We start from the raw sequence: 14,032 nt of genomic DNA on the forward strand, positions 1-14,032 counted from the left end.
CTGTTTTCTTTAAGTTCTGTCAGTCATGTGTAAATTGTACTAGTGCTACAAAAGTATCTATTAAACCAAAGAGCTTCTGTGGAGTGGGATGATGATGCACAACAATAACTTCAAAACCTAATTCTTATGATAGACACTTTATTAAAATGTAATTTTTCTAAAAATAAAAAATCATTTAACAGAGCTAAAAAATGTAATTAAGAAAAAAAGCAGCAATTTGAACGAGATAAACCAAAGATGGTGTGGGAGAGGAAGGCAAAAGACCCTTCAGGCTAGACACCACTACTACAGGCTCACTCCAGGCCGCTCACTCCCCTCCCTCCCCAGTAGCATCCCACTGCCACTCTCACACCTCTCATGCAGCATACACCAGTCAGCAGGCACTGGCTGACACCTGAGCACACACACTGAGGGGATCTTATCAGTCTGGACAGTCGAGCAGCAACCGTAAGCACCACCATCCCACAGGTCTGTATAAAACCAGCAGTAGAAGGCCTGAGACATTAAAGAGGTATTTACTTTCCTGTGAAATTAGGAGATAGCAGACCTGGTGAGTGAAGTATGAGGAAGAAAAATGAAAGGTCAAGGGTACCAGGCAGCTACATACATTAAACAATACTCCCTTCAACTCACAGTCTAATTCTAGGGATCCCCTATGCTTCCTGCTTGCACCTGCTTTCGGTCTTTGCTTGGGAAAAGGTCTCTTTGGGGGGGCTCTCTTCCCCTTTCTTAGAAGCTGGGGAAAGGCTCCATCTGCTCAGGATGGCCAAGGTGCAAAGGGTGTTCCTGGAAGTTAAAGCTGCCTTCTGCTTCCCAGACCCGAGGTTCACGAGAAGAGACCTCTGCTTCAACAGATCTCAGAGCAGCACAGGGCAAGAGAGACTGGGGATCAAATTTACAGTCTCATTGACTCATGTTAACAAACACGTCAGTGAGAAAATATTTGCTGTCCTGAAGGGAACACCTCTTCATGGAACGGCCAATCTTTTAGCACCTACATTAAGATGAATCCTATTTCCACTGTTAATACCATATTATCAAATCAAAGCATGACCCATTACCCTGTGTGTTCCTCAGTATAACATTGTCCTAGGGGCAGATCTTAATGCCTTTTTAAGGTAAACTCCTAGGTACGCATCTGCAACTTGCTGAATTGGCTTTCACATAACTATTCCATGTGACAAAGTCACCCAACAGTGAATTGCAAGCTCTTGCTTTCTCATGGGGGTCAGCCAGAAAGAACAGATGAAACAGGGAACTAGTGAAGGAGTCATATAATCCTCATTTGAGACTTGAACATTTCCCTAATAACTAGACACTGAATGAAGGCAGGGCTTCACTACAGCCTTTACTCTTCTTTCACACCCGGTGTGAGTCAAGCAACTTAAGCGTGCCTGGGTATGTGCTTCCTGGAGTCCCTTCCCCTCCCTCCCTCCTTCAGAGGGAACTGACTGAGACTTCTTGTGAGGGTCTGACCTTGCAGGGTTGAAATGAGGGTACAATGCAGGAAGGCACGTTGTCTCCTCTTTGGGAAAGCCAGGTCCTGGAGCATGCCAGGGTATTTAAAGACCTCAACGCCTGCAAGCTCACAGAGCGTATCAAACATGAAGCAGCCCTCTTTGTCCTTGACTCAAGAGAGGTCTACCTTATTCCTGGTTACCGATGCCCATGAACACTGCACCACTGCCCAAGATGACTCTGCACCCCTGGTGACCTTTGTTGTGGTGCACGACACCCACACCAGGGCACCTGCCCAGCATCCAAGCCCCCCTCACCCTTCACGCTGTGAATCCACGCACACGAAGCCAAGGCTTAAAGCACTCCTGGTTCTTCGTGTTGCCTTCAGTCAACGAGTTGACTGGTCGCCACATCCAGCCCTCTCTGGGCAAGCTTTCAACCCCAGCGCCAGCCTCCGGCCTTCACGAAACAGTTAACGTTGCCTGAGGTACTCCTGCCAGCTTCCTCCGTCCCCTCCTGTGCCTCCCGGGAGCTATTAATACAGCAGGCACATGCTCTGACATAGCGTTCCCCGGCAGCGACCAGATAACTTTAATTTGCCCTTTAAACGTCCGCAGGCCCTGAGGCCCTTCGCGGGCTCTCCACAAAGGAACATGGCGGCGCTGCCGCGCGCCCCCCAGCGGGGGCGGGCCCGGGGGGGGTTCCCAGCCAATGTCCGCGCCCCGGGGGGCCGCCTCCTCCTATCGCGAGAGGCCGCGGGGTATAAGGGGGGCGGCGCGGGGCCGGGGGGCCATTTGTCCGGCGGTGCGCGGGGGCGGCCGGGTGGGGAGGTGCGCGGCTCTTTGGCTCTCTCCGGGCAAGGGGGGGTGTCGGACCGGCTCCCACCATGGGTGACCAGGCGCTCAGCTTCCTCAAGGACTTTCTGGCCGGTGGGATCGCCGCCGCCATCTCCAAGACGGCTGTCGCCCCCATCGAGAGAGTGAAGTTGTTGCTGCAGGTGAGAAGGCGGCGGGGGCCGGGGGGCGGCGGCGGGGGCCCGGCGGGGCTGCGCCACAGGTGGGTGCCGGCCGGCCTGGCTAAATATGGGAAGGACCTCGGCCGGCTCCGGTTACTGCCCGAGCCCTTCAGCACCGGGGCAGCCGGGGCGGGCCCCGGCCGTGCCCTTCAACGGGCCGCCGTGCGGGGTCACCCCTGCGGTGTCCCCTCTCAACCCTCCTACCCCTTCTTTTCCTCCATTCAGGTCCAGCATGCCAGCAAACAGATCACGGCGGAGAAGCAGTACAAGGGCATCATCGACTGCATAGTCCGCATCCCCAAGGAGCAAGGCATCATCTCCTTCTGGAGAGGCAACCTGGCCAATGTCATCCGGTACTTCCCCACCCAGGCCCTCAACTTCGCCTTCAAGGACAAGTACAAGCAGATCTTCCTGGGGGGAGTGGACAGGCACAAGCAGTTCTGGCGCTACTTTGCGGGGAACCTGGCGTCCGGGGGTGCTGCGGGAGCCACCTCCCTCTGCTTTGTCTACCCTCTGGATTTCGCCAGGACCCGGCTGGCGGCTGATGTGGGCAAAGGAGCTGCTGAGAGGGAGTTCACAGGGCTGGGCGACTGCATCGTCAAGATCTTCAAGTCTGACGGCTTGAGGGGCCTGTACCAAGGATTCAGTGTGTCTGTCCAGGGCATCATCATCTACAGAGCAGCCTATTTTGGGGTTTACGACACAGCCAAGGGTAAGAAGTGCGTGGAGAAGTGACTGCAAGGGAAGATCCATCCTGTACAGGCGCTCTAGGGCATTGGCGATACAAGGACAAGCAGGGCTTGGCTCAGCACCAATTTGGGGTGCTAGTGCTAGAATATGCTTGACTTGCTGCTCTGAGCAGAAGCCTCGGGATTGCAGTTTTTTGGACACTTTCCAGTTTCTTTCTCTGTCTTAAGGCTTGTACAGATGGGTTTGTGTGGTAGCTTGTTGCTCATGACAGAAGCCTGGGAGGGTTCTGCCAGAGAAAAGTTTTGTTCAGGGAGTGTGAAAAGGGCTTAGATCCCAAAATCCAACAGTCCTATAAACTTTTTTCACTCGTAGTACCTGTTAATAGTCAAACATGGATGAAAGGAGAAGTTGAAGGCTTGACTGAGTGACTCCTAGGGTTGGGGGTGATTGTTTCTTCCATAGCCATCTTTCCCACAACCCTTTCCCTCTGTACTGACTCTGCTCATTTGTTCTTGATGACAGGTATGTTGCCTGATCCAAAGAATGTGCATATCGTAGTGAGCTGGATGATTGCCCAGACTGTCACTGCAGTAGCAGGGCTGGTTTCTTACCCTTTTGATACTGTGCGACGTAGGATGATGATGCAGTCTGGCCGAAAGGGAGGTAAGAATAAGTGCTCTTATGGTGTTCTGGCAGCAGGAAGTATCTCTTCATTGAGATATGATAGATGCTGGGTAATTTTTGTCTTATGGAAAATTGATGACCTTCCTGGAATCCTTAAAGAAAGCCAGCTATGGGAAACACATTGCAGGTTATTTCTGTCTACTTAAGGGTTTGAGAGTTGATTTGGTTTGATTTCCATGTGGAGAATTAAAACACATTTCATGAATTGATTACCTAATTTTAAATTCTTGGCTATATTTTGCTTATTCCTTATTTTACATATTTAAAAATTGAAACAGACTTGCTGTATAACTTTAAGCCTTCTGACCTTATGTCTTGTTTCCACAGCTGATATTATGTACAAGGGCACAATTGATTGCTGGAAGAAGATAGCTAAAGATGAAGGATCCAAAGCGTTCTTCAAAGGTGCCTGGTCGAATGTGTTGAGAGGCATGGGCGGAGCTTTTGTATTAGTACTTTATGATGAAATCAAGAAATACGTCTAAAACTTAATATCATAATGTAGTTCAATTGTTCTCAATCAACTTTTTTAAAAAATATGCTAATTGTGATGTAATGGACAACAATGTATTTCCTAGGGAAACAGAATAAAATTTGAGTAACATATCTGGTTGAGATGAGGATGCAATAATTTAAAAATTGTCCACTACATCACAGTTACATTTTGTATGAAAATTCCTCCCAACATTTGTATTGGAACCTGTGTATATATTATACTTCAAATTTCAGGTAATACATTTTGTCTGGAGACAAAACTTAGGCAGTCTCTACCTAGCTTAAAAATCTAATATGGTGAACTCTTAATACAACAGGTATTTCTGAAGATCATGCTATTAAGTGATGTCTCTACCCAGCAGCATGATGACATTTATAACATGAATTAAAACTATGTTTTCTTCTAAAGCTGTATTTTTTTAATATTAAGTGAAAAGCATATCTGAAAATATAAACTGTACCGAAGCACCAGGCTGTGGTCCTAAATGCAGCCTCTTCACTCATGAATTATACAATCACCATATGGTTAAAACCATAGTCTGATTTTTTTCAAACATACTTTGTAGAATACGGAAATACAGTGTTTCAAAAATTCCCTGTATCTTAAAGCAAAAAGTTGTCTGCTCTGATGTTCAATTGAACTAAAATGGAAATCATTAAATAAATTAATATATTAATGAACTTTTTCTTGTTTTCAGTACACTGACCACATTACAAGTACAATTCCTTTAAGGTGATGTGCTAATTAGCGTGATATTAGTGATTGTCTGGTATTGCCTAAGCCTCTTGAAAATTTTTTCAACAGACCTTTAGGTAGTTGGAATGGTTATTGATAATTCTACAATAGCAAAACCAAATCGATTTAGCTAGAGGGTGCTGCAGCTGCTTGTCTTACAGATCAACTACCCAATGCTCTTAGCTGCTTTGACAATTCATTTGTATTACCCTTTGAAGTAAAAGTCAGTGCTGCTTACTTTACTTGAAAATGTATTCTAGAATGGAATGCTTCTGAATTTTCACTATACTTCCAACTGTACCATTCTTGAACTATTAATTACTAGTGAGATCAGAAGATGCTTAATACATAGTTTTTAAACTTGAGATACTGCACAGTTGTGAACTTGGTGAAGAATAGGCTCTAATTAGGCAAAGGGGGGAAAGTGAGTTGTATCTCTTTCAGTGGTTCAGTTAGACTATATCTAAACAACTGTTTGCTACATACCCACCTAGGAAAAGGGGTAATACCCAAATAAGCTTTTATTTTAGCTGCATTTTTGACTACTTTATACATACGGCTTTCCAGTTATCCCTTTCCTATATTTGAAAGTAATTTACTGTTAGATACAGGTAGCCCTAGCTCTCTCGTTTAGCATTATGGGCTGTGCGTGTCTGCTACAGATTCAGACCACTGGCTCCATTCTCCCTGAAGACAGGTACAGGTTACTAAACAGTATCTGGAAGCAACATCTATCTACCTGAAGAACTGAAGCATTTGGGAAAAAAACTGTTCCAAAAATGATAGTCTATTTTTAAATTGCATAAATTATTTTGTCTGAGGAAGATGGTCTCAATCTGGTCCTGATGGTTTTATCTCCCTTTTATCTCCCTTCTTTCATGGTCACACTTGCTTTTCTAGATACTGGGTCTGTTTTTTTCCCAGTAGTAAATAACCAGGGTTGCAACCTATTGAAACATAAGTTTGTAAAGAAAATCTTTCTACTGTTTTTCAAAGTGCTTATTATTTCAGTAGTCTTTGTTAAAAGCTTTACCTGCATGTTTCTGCTCTTATTCCTTTTCTCCATCGTCCACACATTCCTAATGGTGCTTTGAGAAGCCTGCTAACCTACTGTGACTATTCATTTCACATTTACCTCGCTGATAAGGTTGCAGGTGGCATTTGGATGTTTTAGAGAAGATCTGAGTTTGCTACAAAGATACTGGAGACAATGACATATTGTTAATAGCCAGAGGTACTAAACCTTAGGGGGAAGTGTTATGTATGAATGAGCAGTAAGAGAATTAAGAGGAAGCAAGCCTCAGCTGAGTGTAATCAAAAGTTGTTATTATATTCCAGAAAAAAAAAAAAAAAAGGCAAAACAAAGGGCAAGTAAAGGCTATTAATAATAGCAAGGAATATCAATGCAGGAAAATTCCACTGTGGGAAGACAATGCAGACAGAAAACACTTACAGGTAGATGACTCCTTATTTCTGCCTGAATGCTTGCTTATGCACACGCAGACCCTGTGGCAGATTCCAGGCAGTACTCTCCATAAAGATACTTGGGGTCAGACTTCAGAACTGTCACTGAACTATCCCTTCACCTGACAGCAGCTCTGCACTGAGTCTGTGGCGCTTGGTGTAACACTTGCTGAAAGTGTAACCTGAACTGCAGCTGTCAGCTCTGCAAAGTTGGAAAATAGAAGACTTTGCAGAATTGCAGATAATCTCTAATTGCTACTTGAACTCCAGTCGGATGAACCTCAGATGTCACAAACAATTGATGCCACTGCTCCCATTCCTTTGCACTTCTGCAACTATGCAGGGAAAAGCAGCGTCAAGACCATTATTCCCTTACATCTCACACCTGAACACTGGGAAACCTGCTCTGAATAGCCTGGTAATATATCCTACAAACATAGACAGACAAAGCCCACCTACCATCCAGCATATACTGTACTACCCAGCTCTGAAAAGACACCACCTGGGGAGGGAACTGAGATACACTGATCTTCTGGATGAGGAGAAGTTAGGAGGTTTGTGTGGGTCTGAAAGATAATCCTGTCTCTAAAGAGTACAGCCTACTGCAGAGAGTAGGAGACGGAGAATCTGTGACAGCAGACTGAGCCTTCCCTACACCTTTCTGAAGGTGACAGCCTCCACTCTTTGCCCTACACTCAGCATAGGAGCAGCCATCTGTTCTCTAAAAGCCACAGGGGAGAGTTTAAGACATGGTGAGAAGCATAGCAGAAGGAAAAAACCTTGCGAAATTGTTCAAAAGCCAGAACACTCCATCTGCAGGGATGCCATAGTTTAATGATTACTGGAGAATCCCAGCTGGAGATGCAGAGTACCACCAGCCAGCCTAGGATGCCAGGGAAAGCAGCAGCATTCCCCAGGTGGCAAATCTCAGCCACCTGTGTTCCCCCCCGCGAAGTCCCTCTCACTTTAAACCAGCAAAATCTCTCAATAGCATGTTCTGGTCCTAAGAACCACTGTGTGGAGAGAACTGAAACTTGTCATTTTTGTTCCAAGCTCTGACCACATATAATATAGTGGAGAGAACTATGATTTTTGTACATAGTCAGAGCCTAGAACAAAAATCACAGAGAACAGCATTTTAGGACTCTACAGTCCTAGAACCAGAAGTGACTGCTACAAGGATCAATGTTGCCAAATTCTGTCTTGTGGCCAGGAGTTACCAGGAGACAGCAGCTTTCTTGACCAAGGTATTGGAACCATGCATCTTGAAGACAAACAGGCACTGCCAATCCCTGCTATCTGAAACAGTATGACCTCAGCTTAGTTTTAGTCCTGAAAGATGGCTCCAGATGCAGCTTTTGCTTATATGTTTCACATTCATCAGGAAAAATTGACATGGTTCATCCACTATTTTTCTCAAGTCTGAGCAGGTGAATACCACAAAGATTAAGCCTGATGCCCAGTGTACTGGGCTCATAAGAGATACCACCTCGATGCAGGAGGAGCCTTTCCCCCTCCACCATTTTCTTGTTGATATATCACAGTGGAAATACTCATTACTGCCTGCATATGATAGTCATGGCTGCACAGCTAGAAGGCTTGATATAAGTGACCTCACTGCCCTAATCTCCACCCTGATGTGCAGACTGTGCTCCAGGGAAAAAGCACAAGCTCTCACTTACCAGGTGACTCAATGAGCTACTGAGGTTGTGAAGGTGGGAGGTTATTTTTGTCTATTGACCATGGATAACAAGGAAAAGCACTGGGATGAAAAGTTACGGGTGACCTGTTAGAAGGAAGCATCTCAGGCTTTTTGCAGGCATTTATTCTGAAACTCATCAGATAATGATCAATCAGGAAAATACAGTCCAACATGAAGTCTACATACATCACAGAAGACACCTAAATCCAGACAGTCATTGGATTTAGGACAATCAGATAAACCCTCATCTGACTGGCAGGATGACAGCAGAGATGCCTCAGGATCTTCAGTAAAGACTGCAAGCAATCTGATAGAAGACAGGCTCTGGCACAGGGGAAAGCTTATACATTCCATATGAGGAATGGCCTTGTGTGATTCTTCCAAATTAGCTCAAGTCTCAGATTCGCTGGGATTAAAAGTGAGTTCTAAAAGGATTCAGTGGCCTGCTTGGAAAAATGCATTTCACGTGTCACCTATGCAGACAGGGATACATCATTGCTTCCTGTTCTCAGATAGTCAGTGATCTGAGCTAGGGCCTTCCTTAAGACCTTCAGTATTGTAGAAAGACAGCAGAACCCTATCCTGGAAGAAACAAAGCCCACAGTGAGGCAGGGTCAATTCCAGAGCAAAAACATGACAGAAGCACCACGAGCCATTTCTCATAGTAGTGAGATCAAGACACCAGTGCTGTCACCCAAACTGGCAATCCTGTCACTTCAGCAGAGAGACAAGCTCCTACCTGAAACTGTGGCAAAACAGTGTGGCAGTTCACTTGAATGAAGAAGCAAAACAGCTTGTACCTTTCTTTCAAATAGATCTTCTGGGGGGCGGGGGGCAGTAGAAGAGACCATAAAGTGGCATCTTACAAGAGACAGAAAACAAGTCTATTAGAAACAGGATTTTTTTGTTATGAAAATCTTGATGGGATTATCTAATTTAATGAAGACCTTTCGATATGGCTTATTTTAAAAAAACACACCGAAGTCACTAACAGGTCAAGTGTATCAGACTCTTTGCAATTTTTCTCCACTACACATAGCACAAAACACTCCTCCCATGAATTTCTTTGCACTTTAATACCAATTATGAAGTTCTGAGAGAAGCCACTGCAACGACAAACACATCATGTTAAATATTTTATTTCTTATGATTTACAAAAATGACATACAAAATTGACAGTCTTTCATACCGAAGTTAAATAAAATAAGATGAAGTGATTAAAAGTAATCCATTTTGTGAATTCCTTCACAGGAAAAAATTATCATATGAACATTCAAAAGTATTTAAACTGTGACCCTGATATTCACATTCAAGGACAAAAAAAAAATAATCTTTAAATAGTGAGTAATTTTAATTAGCACAATAGTACAAATAAATACAGCAGCACTATGCAGAAATTCCTTACAGTCCCTATCAATTAATAGTAATTGCAATAAAAATCTGTTTGCCACAATGCTGCTTAAAGTTAGAAGTCCAAATGTTGTCAAGCAACTAAATTTGATCCGCTGTTCACCAGGTGCAGAAGCTCTGCCAAACTATCACACAGGACCAAGTAAAAAGTTTGTTACAATGCAGAATACCTGAAAGCCTAAGCACTCATGCAAGCACGAGCAAAGAATAATAAACTTTCCTTTTCACAGGGCTAAGACCCAGCATTACTGAATACAGCTTTTTTTTTTTTATTTTATGTATAATACAAAGAGATCTCCTGTATCTCTCCTGGGAAGAAGAAGCTGGGGAAGCAAGCAGGGTTCCAGCAATATCCATGGATAGTGGCATCACAATTTATGCTCTTTATAAGACTATAGTCCTACAAAATAAGCTTACTGTAAGTTTGCCTTTATGTACAGAAATAAAGGGTACCACTTACCATTTCTGATTACCAATTCCATTCAATTTTGCTCCTTTTGTAAATGGATGTTGCTACTGAAGCTTACCTGACACTACTACGAATATTTGGTATGAACATGACATTAAAAAACAGGTTACGAAGCATAACAAGGTCTTCTGTGTTCTACGTATTTTTTTTTTAAATCCTAGTTAGTAGTCTCTCTCAAAATCAGATGTTCCAAGTTTCCTGCAGCTCAAGTTTATATCTCCCTAACAAGAAAGACAAGGATCTGCAAAAGCAGGGCCATGAAATATTTCTTTCTTTGTATTCTCTAGCCTGAGAAATAACTAAAACTTGTTTAGAGTGAATCTGAAACTGTTGTTCACTTCAGTCTTTACTCTTGTTCAAATAGCATCGGATGTCTCTTTCCTACACAAAGGTCCCAATACAACTTCCAAAGTTCTTTGAAATCCGGAAGACACGCAGCCTTGAGTACAAAACAAACATTCAACACCTGGAGAGCAAGAGTCACAGAACACCACCTTCTGCAGCCTCAGTATTCTATTTAACCACGCAGGAATACATAATCTGCTTTTCACCTCTTCATGATGCTGTAAAAAGAAGATTCTTTCAGTCATAAGACCATGACCCACAAAGTTCAGAAGGCTTACCTAAAACGGGGATGAAAAACAAGGATGATCTAGGAATTAGCCATATGCTTTTGAGTTTAATGCAATATTTAAAAATATTATTTTAAAGATTTTCTTTATATCTTGCACCTACAATGCAGCACTTCTGCCCTTCCATGTTATAGATATAAATTCCACTTACAATTTGAGAATAAAATAATAATTAGCAATTTCTGTCTAGCTTCTCCGTTTAAGTATTTCCTCCTCTTTTATAAGTTGTTCTTGTCATGGAAAACGATGACTGAGGTTAAAGTGTTCACTTAAAACCATCTTATAAGCAATTACGTAATACGCAATGCATTTTAATCACTGAACAATGCAGAAAATACTTTTGCACATAGAATTTACAAAAGCACTAAAAACAGAAGTCTGAGGAGCATCTCAGAATGCAAGGCAAAGAACGCACTTATAACCAAGCAGCACGAATGTTACTGGGTTTAGGTCTCTGTAATGCCCCACTGGCTGAATCAGACACGGGTTTTTCGTTCCTCTGGCTCATTGTACTTGGTACAGTGGATGCTCTTGAGGTGCCTCCTGTCAACACACACACAGAAAAAAAAGAGTGAGAATGCTTATGCCCAGTACAACAGAAAACTTCATGCTCTATTAGTACCGCAACACTCATTACCACAGTTTCATGATAAAAAACAAATCACAGTAAGTTGAATACAAACCCAAAATGCTATGAGTTGTTTGTAAACAGTCAAGACAAAGAATTCAAGTCTATGCCACAGTGTTGCAGTTCTTTAACCTGACATGTATAGATCTATGGGGACACATGATCTACTTCCAAATATTACACATACAATTTCTAAGAGAAACATGGCCACTATCAGTAGATTAACACTTTCTGAATGAGAGTTTGAACCTTCTTTGGGGTTTTTGTGGTTTTTTTTTTTTTTTTCCCTTCTCTCTTCCTTTCAATAAGGGGTACTGACAAAATGAGAAATATTTCTTTACAACAGGGATTTTTTTGACCTTCTTGGAGAAGATCATTAACAAGATAATTTATTACAAATTTAGATGGTAAGTAAATAATTCATACAGTCATCATACTTTTGGTATGATTAAAGAAATTACTTTAATGACTTGTGTGATACACGATCAATCTAAGGAAGACAGAGAAAGGAACTCATTTGCTATTCTCAGCAGTAAGTGCTTTACAATTCTGAATTATAAAAACACATGCGAAGAAATGCAAGAATCTGCATCTTCAAAGTACTTACTTGAAGGACTAAGCTGGCTGAAAGCAGATTTTCCTCTTCTTACGGATGGTGAAGAACTTAGATAACTCATCTGGCGCTGATAGTCCATCAGTTGTTCAGAACGCCTCATACCAGCTGTTGGTTTCACTGCTTCCAGTCTTTTCAGGAAAGCCTTAATATCAAAGAAAAATGTAACAGAAAGAATGAACAAGAAGGTACAAAACAAACATTCACAAATTGATTTTGTTATTTGAACTGCAAAAACCCACCAAATTTTTAGCATTGCACAACACAAACTCTTCCACTGGTGACCAGCATAAGATATTTTGCTCCCATTCAATTCTTTTCTGAGTGTTTTAAGATGACACAAATAGTAACTATCCCTTGCATATCATCAAACCTATGTTGAGCACATCTTTAGTACCCCATACTTCTCTGTACTTTATGATAACTTGAAACAACACATCTGTTTGGTGTTTGTAAAGGTGGTGAGAAGATGAGCTATGGTCTTCTAATCCCACCTTCGGTTACTCCTCTTTCTTAAATTTCCAGAAGGATGAGAAGTTGAGGTTTTTAAATCTTTGCTTTGCAAACATACTTATTCCATTTCATATTGCGATACAGGATCCCCAGAGAGAGAATTAATGACCTCAATTCTGTGAAAGCAATGCCAAAAGGAAAGCACAAACATCCACTGGACGCTATTTGTTTTATCCATAATGTAATTTTGAGATATTCTAGTTATTGTTATAGACATCATTTCCTCTTACTAGAATCAACCCTGACAATCATGCAACAAGCATTAATTTAGAACAGCTACTTACATAGTATTTGTAAGATACAGTTTCCCATTCTGCATAACTACTTCTATTTGAAACAGGATTTACTGGATAAATAAATTTCCATAATCTAAAAAAAGCATCTGATGGCAGAACAAATTTGGAACTACCCAGCTACATACAACTTCCAGTTAACAACTTCACATTTTTAATATATTTGGTCTCCAGTGCTTGCCTCACATAAATCCAGGCATTCCCTCCACTAACTAATTTCAATTAATTTGATGGCCTACATTTGGGCAAGGACACAACCATTGCTGGTCAGAGTTATGACATACAACCTATCAATGAGAGACAATGCAAACTGCGATTACACAAGTCTCCAAATTACTAAAAATACCTCTGTTAATAAGGATGTATTTTCTAGACACACACTTATATGGTAGAAGTCAAGAATCTGTCTGTATAGTCATTAAACTGCACTTTGTACAAAATAATGGTCATTCTTCCCCACTCGCAATCAGGTACTGACTTTTTTTTTTTTTTTTTTTTTTAAGAAGAATAAAGAAAATTTACAGAAAGTGACATAGGAAATAGTATAATATTCACAGGATGTCAGTTGTCATTGTCTAGCTTTAACAGGAATCTACAAACTTTTGGTAGTTTATGCATGGGCACACGAAACCTGCACAGAGTGCACGAGAGAAAGGACAAGTGATTTTGGCTCAGACATAATATGTCACAAGTGCTTGCATCAAGTGCCAGTCAGTTCATCATCAAGTGGAAATACCTAAGTAAGCAAAAGTCAAAGGAAGGACTTCAGCTAGAAATAGCTCTTCACTAAAGCCAGTTGCAGAACATGAAATGGTAGACTTGTCTCTAAATGTTACATCCAACATTTTACTCACAACTTCATCAGCATCTCCTAATACAACTACACACATTTAGACTTGCAGAGATCATTTATTAATATTAAAAATGGAAGCTCTCAATACGTTCAATTCAATCACAAATGGATCAGGTAAACTGTAGAACTGACTTCCTTGTGAGAGTCAAGCATGCTTCAAGTCTGCACTCCAACTGTAACAGCCTCAGAGAATTTGCATACCTTACCGCTGCAGTAATTTCAAGCTTGATTCTGAACATATTTATATATGTCTGCTTTATGCTTGTTTAAACGCAATTCTCTGCTTTTCCTTTTATGTCTATATTTTGACAAGTATCAAGTCCCCAATACTAAAGCAAAAAAAAGACATTCCTCGGTACTAAAACATTACTTTTTGA

At 41.8% G+C, this 14,032-nt stretch overlaps 2 protein-coding genes across 6 annotated transcripts in view; one reads left to right on the top strand and one right to left on the bottom strand.

Moving 5' to 3' along the window:
* Positions 1-2,255: 2,255 nt before the first annotated feature.
* SLC25A4 (solute carrier family 25 member 4) lies at positions 2,256-5,023 on the top strand. Its single transcript, XM_042807930.1, has 4 exons — positions 2,256-2,455; positions 2,699-3,185; positions 3,686-3,826; positions 4,175-5,023. The coding sequence occupies exons 1-4, from the start codon at positions 2,345-2,347 to the stop codon at positions 4,330-4,332; spliced, it is 897 nt and encodes a 298-aa protein (XP_042663864.1). The 5' UTR covers positions 2,256-2,344; the 3' UTR covers positions 4,333-5,023.
* A 4,903-nt stretch (positions 5,024-9,926) lies between these two features.
* The window catches only part of CFAP97 (cilia and flagella associated protein 97), a 34,449-nt gene continuing 30,343 nt past the window's right edge, over positions 9,927-14,032 (bottom strand). For 4 of the 5 annotated variants that reach the window (XM_042808352.1, XM_042808350.1, XM_042808348.1 and 1 more), the window contains 2 exons: positions 11,991-12,141; positions 9,927-11,298 (listed from right to left, as the gene is read on the bottom strand). In XM_042808352.1, coding sequence (XP_042664286.1) covers positions 11,171-11,298; positions 11,991-12,141 — 279 coding nt within the window. In that variant the 3' untranslated portion in view covers positions 9,927-11,170. The remainder of the gene's footprint in view (positions 11,299-11,990; positions 12,142-14,032) is intronic. The other variant, XM_042808351.1, reaches the window with a different exon arrangement.

Source organism: Tyto alba, unplaced genomic scaffold (genome assembly GCF_018691265.1).
Source record: "Tyto alba isolate M040663 unplaced genomic scaffold, T.alba_DEE_v4.0 Super-Scaffold_6, whole genome shotgun sequence".
Lineage (NCBI taxonomy): Eukaryota > Metazoa > Chordata > Aves > Strigiformes > Tytonidae > Tyto > Tyto alba.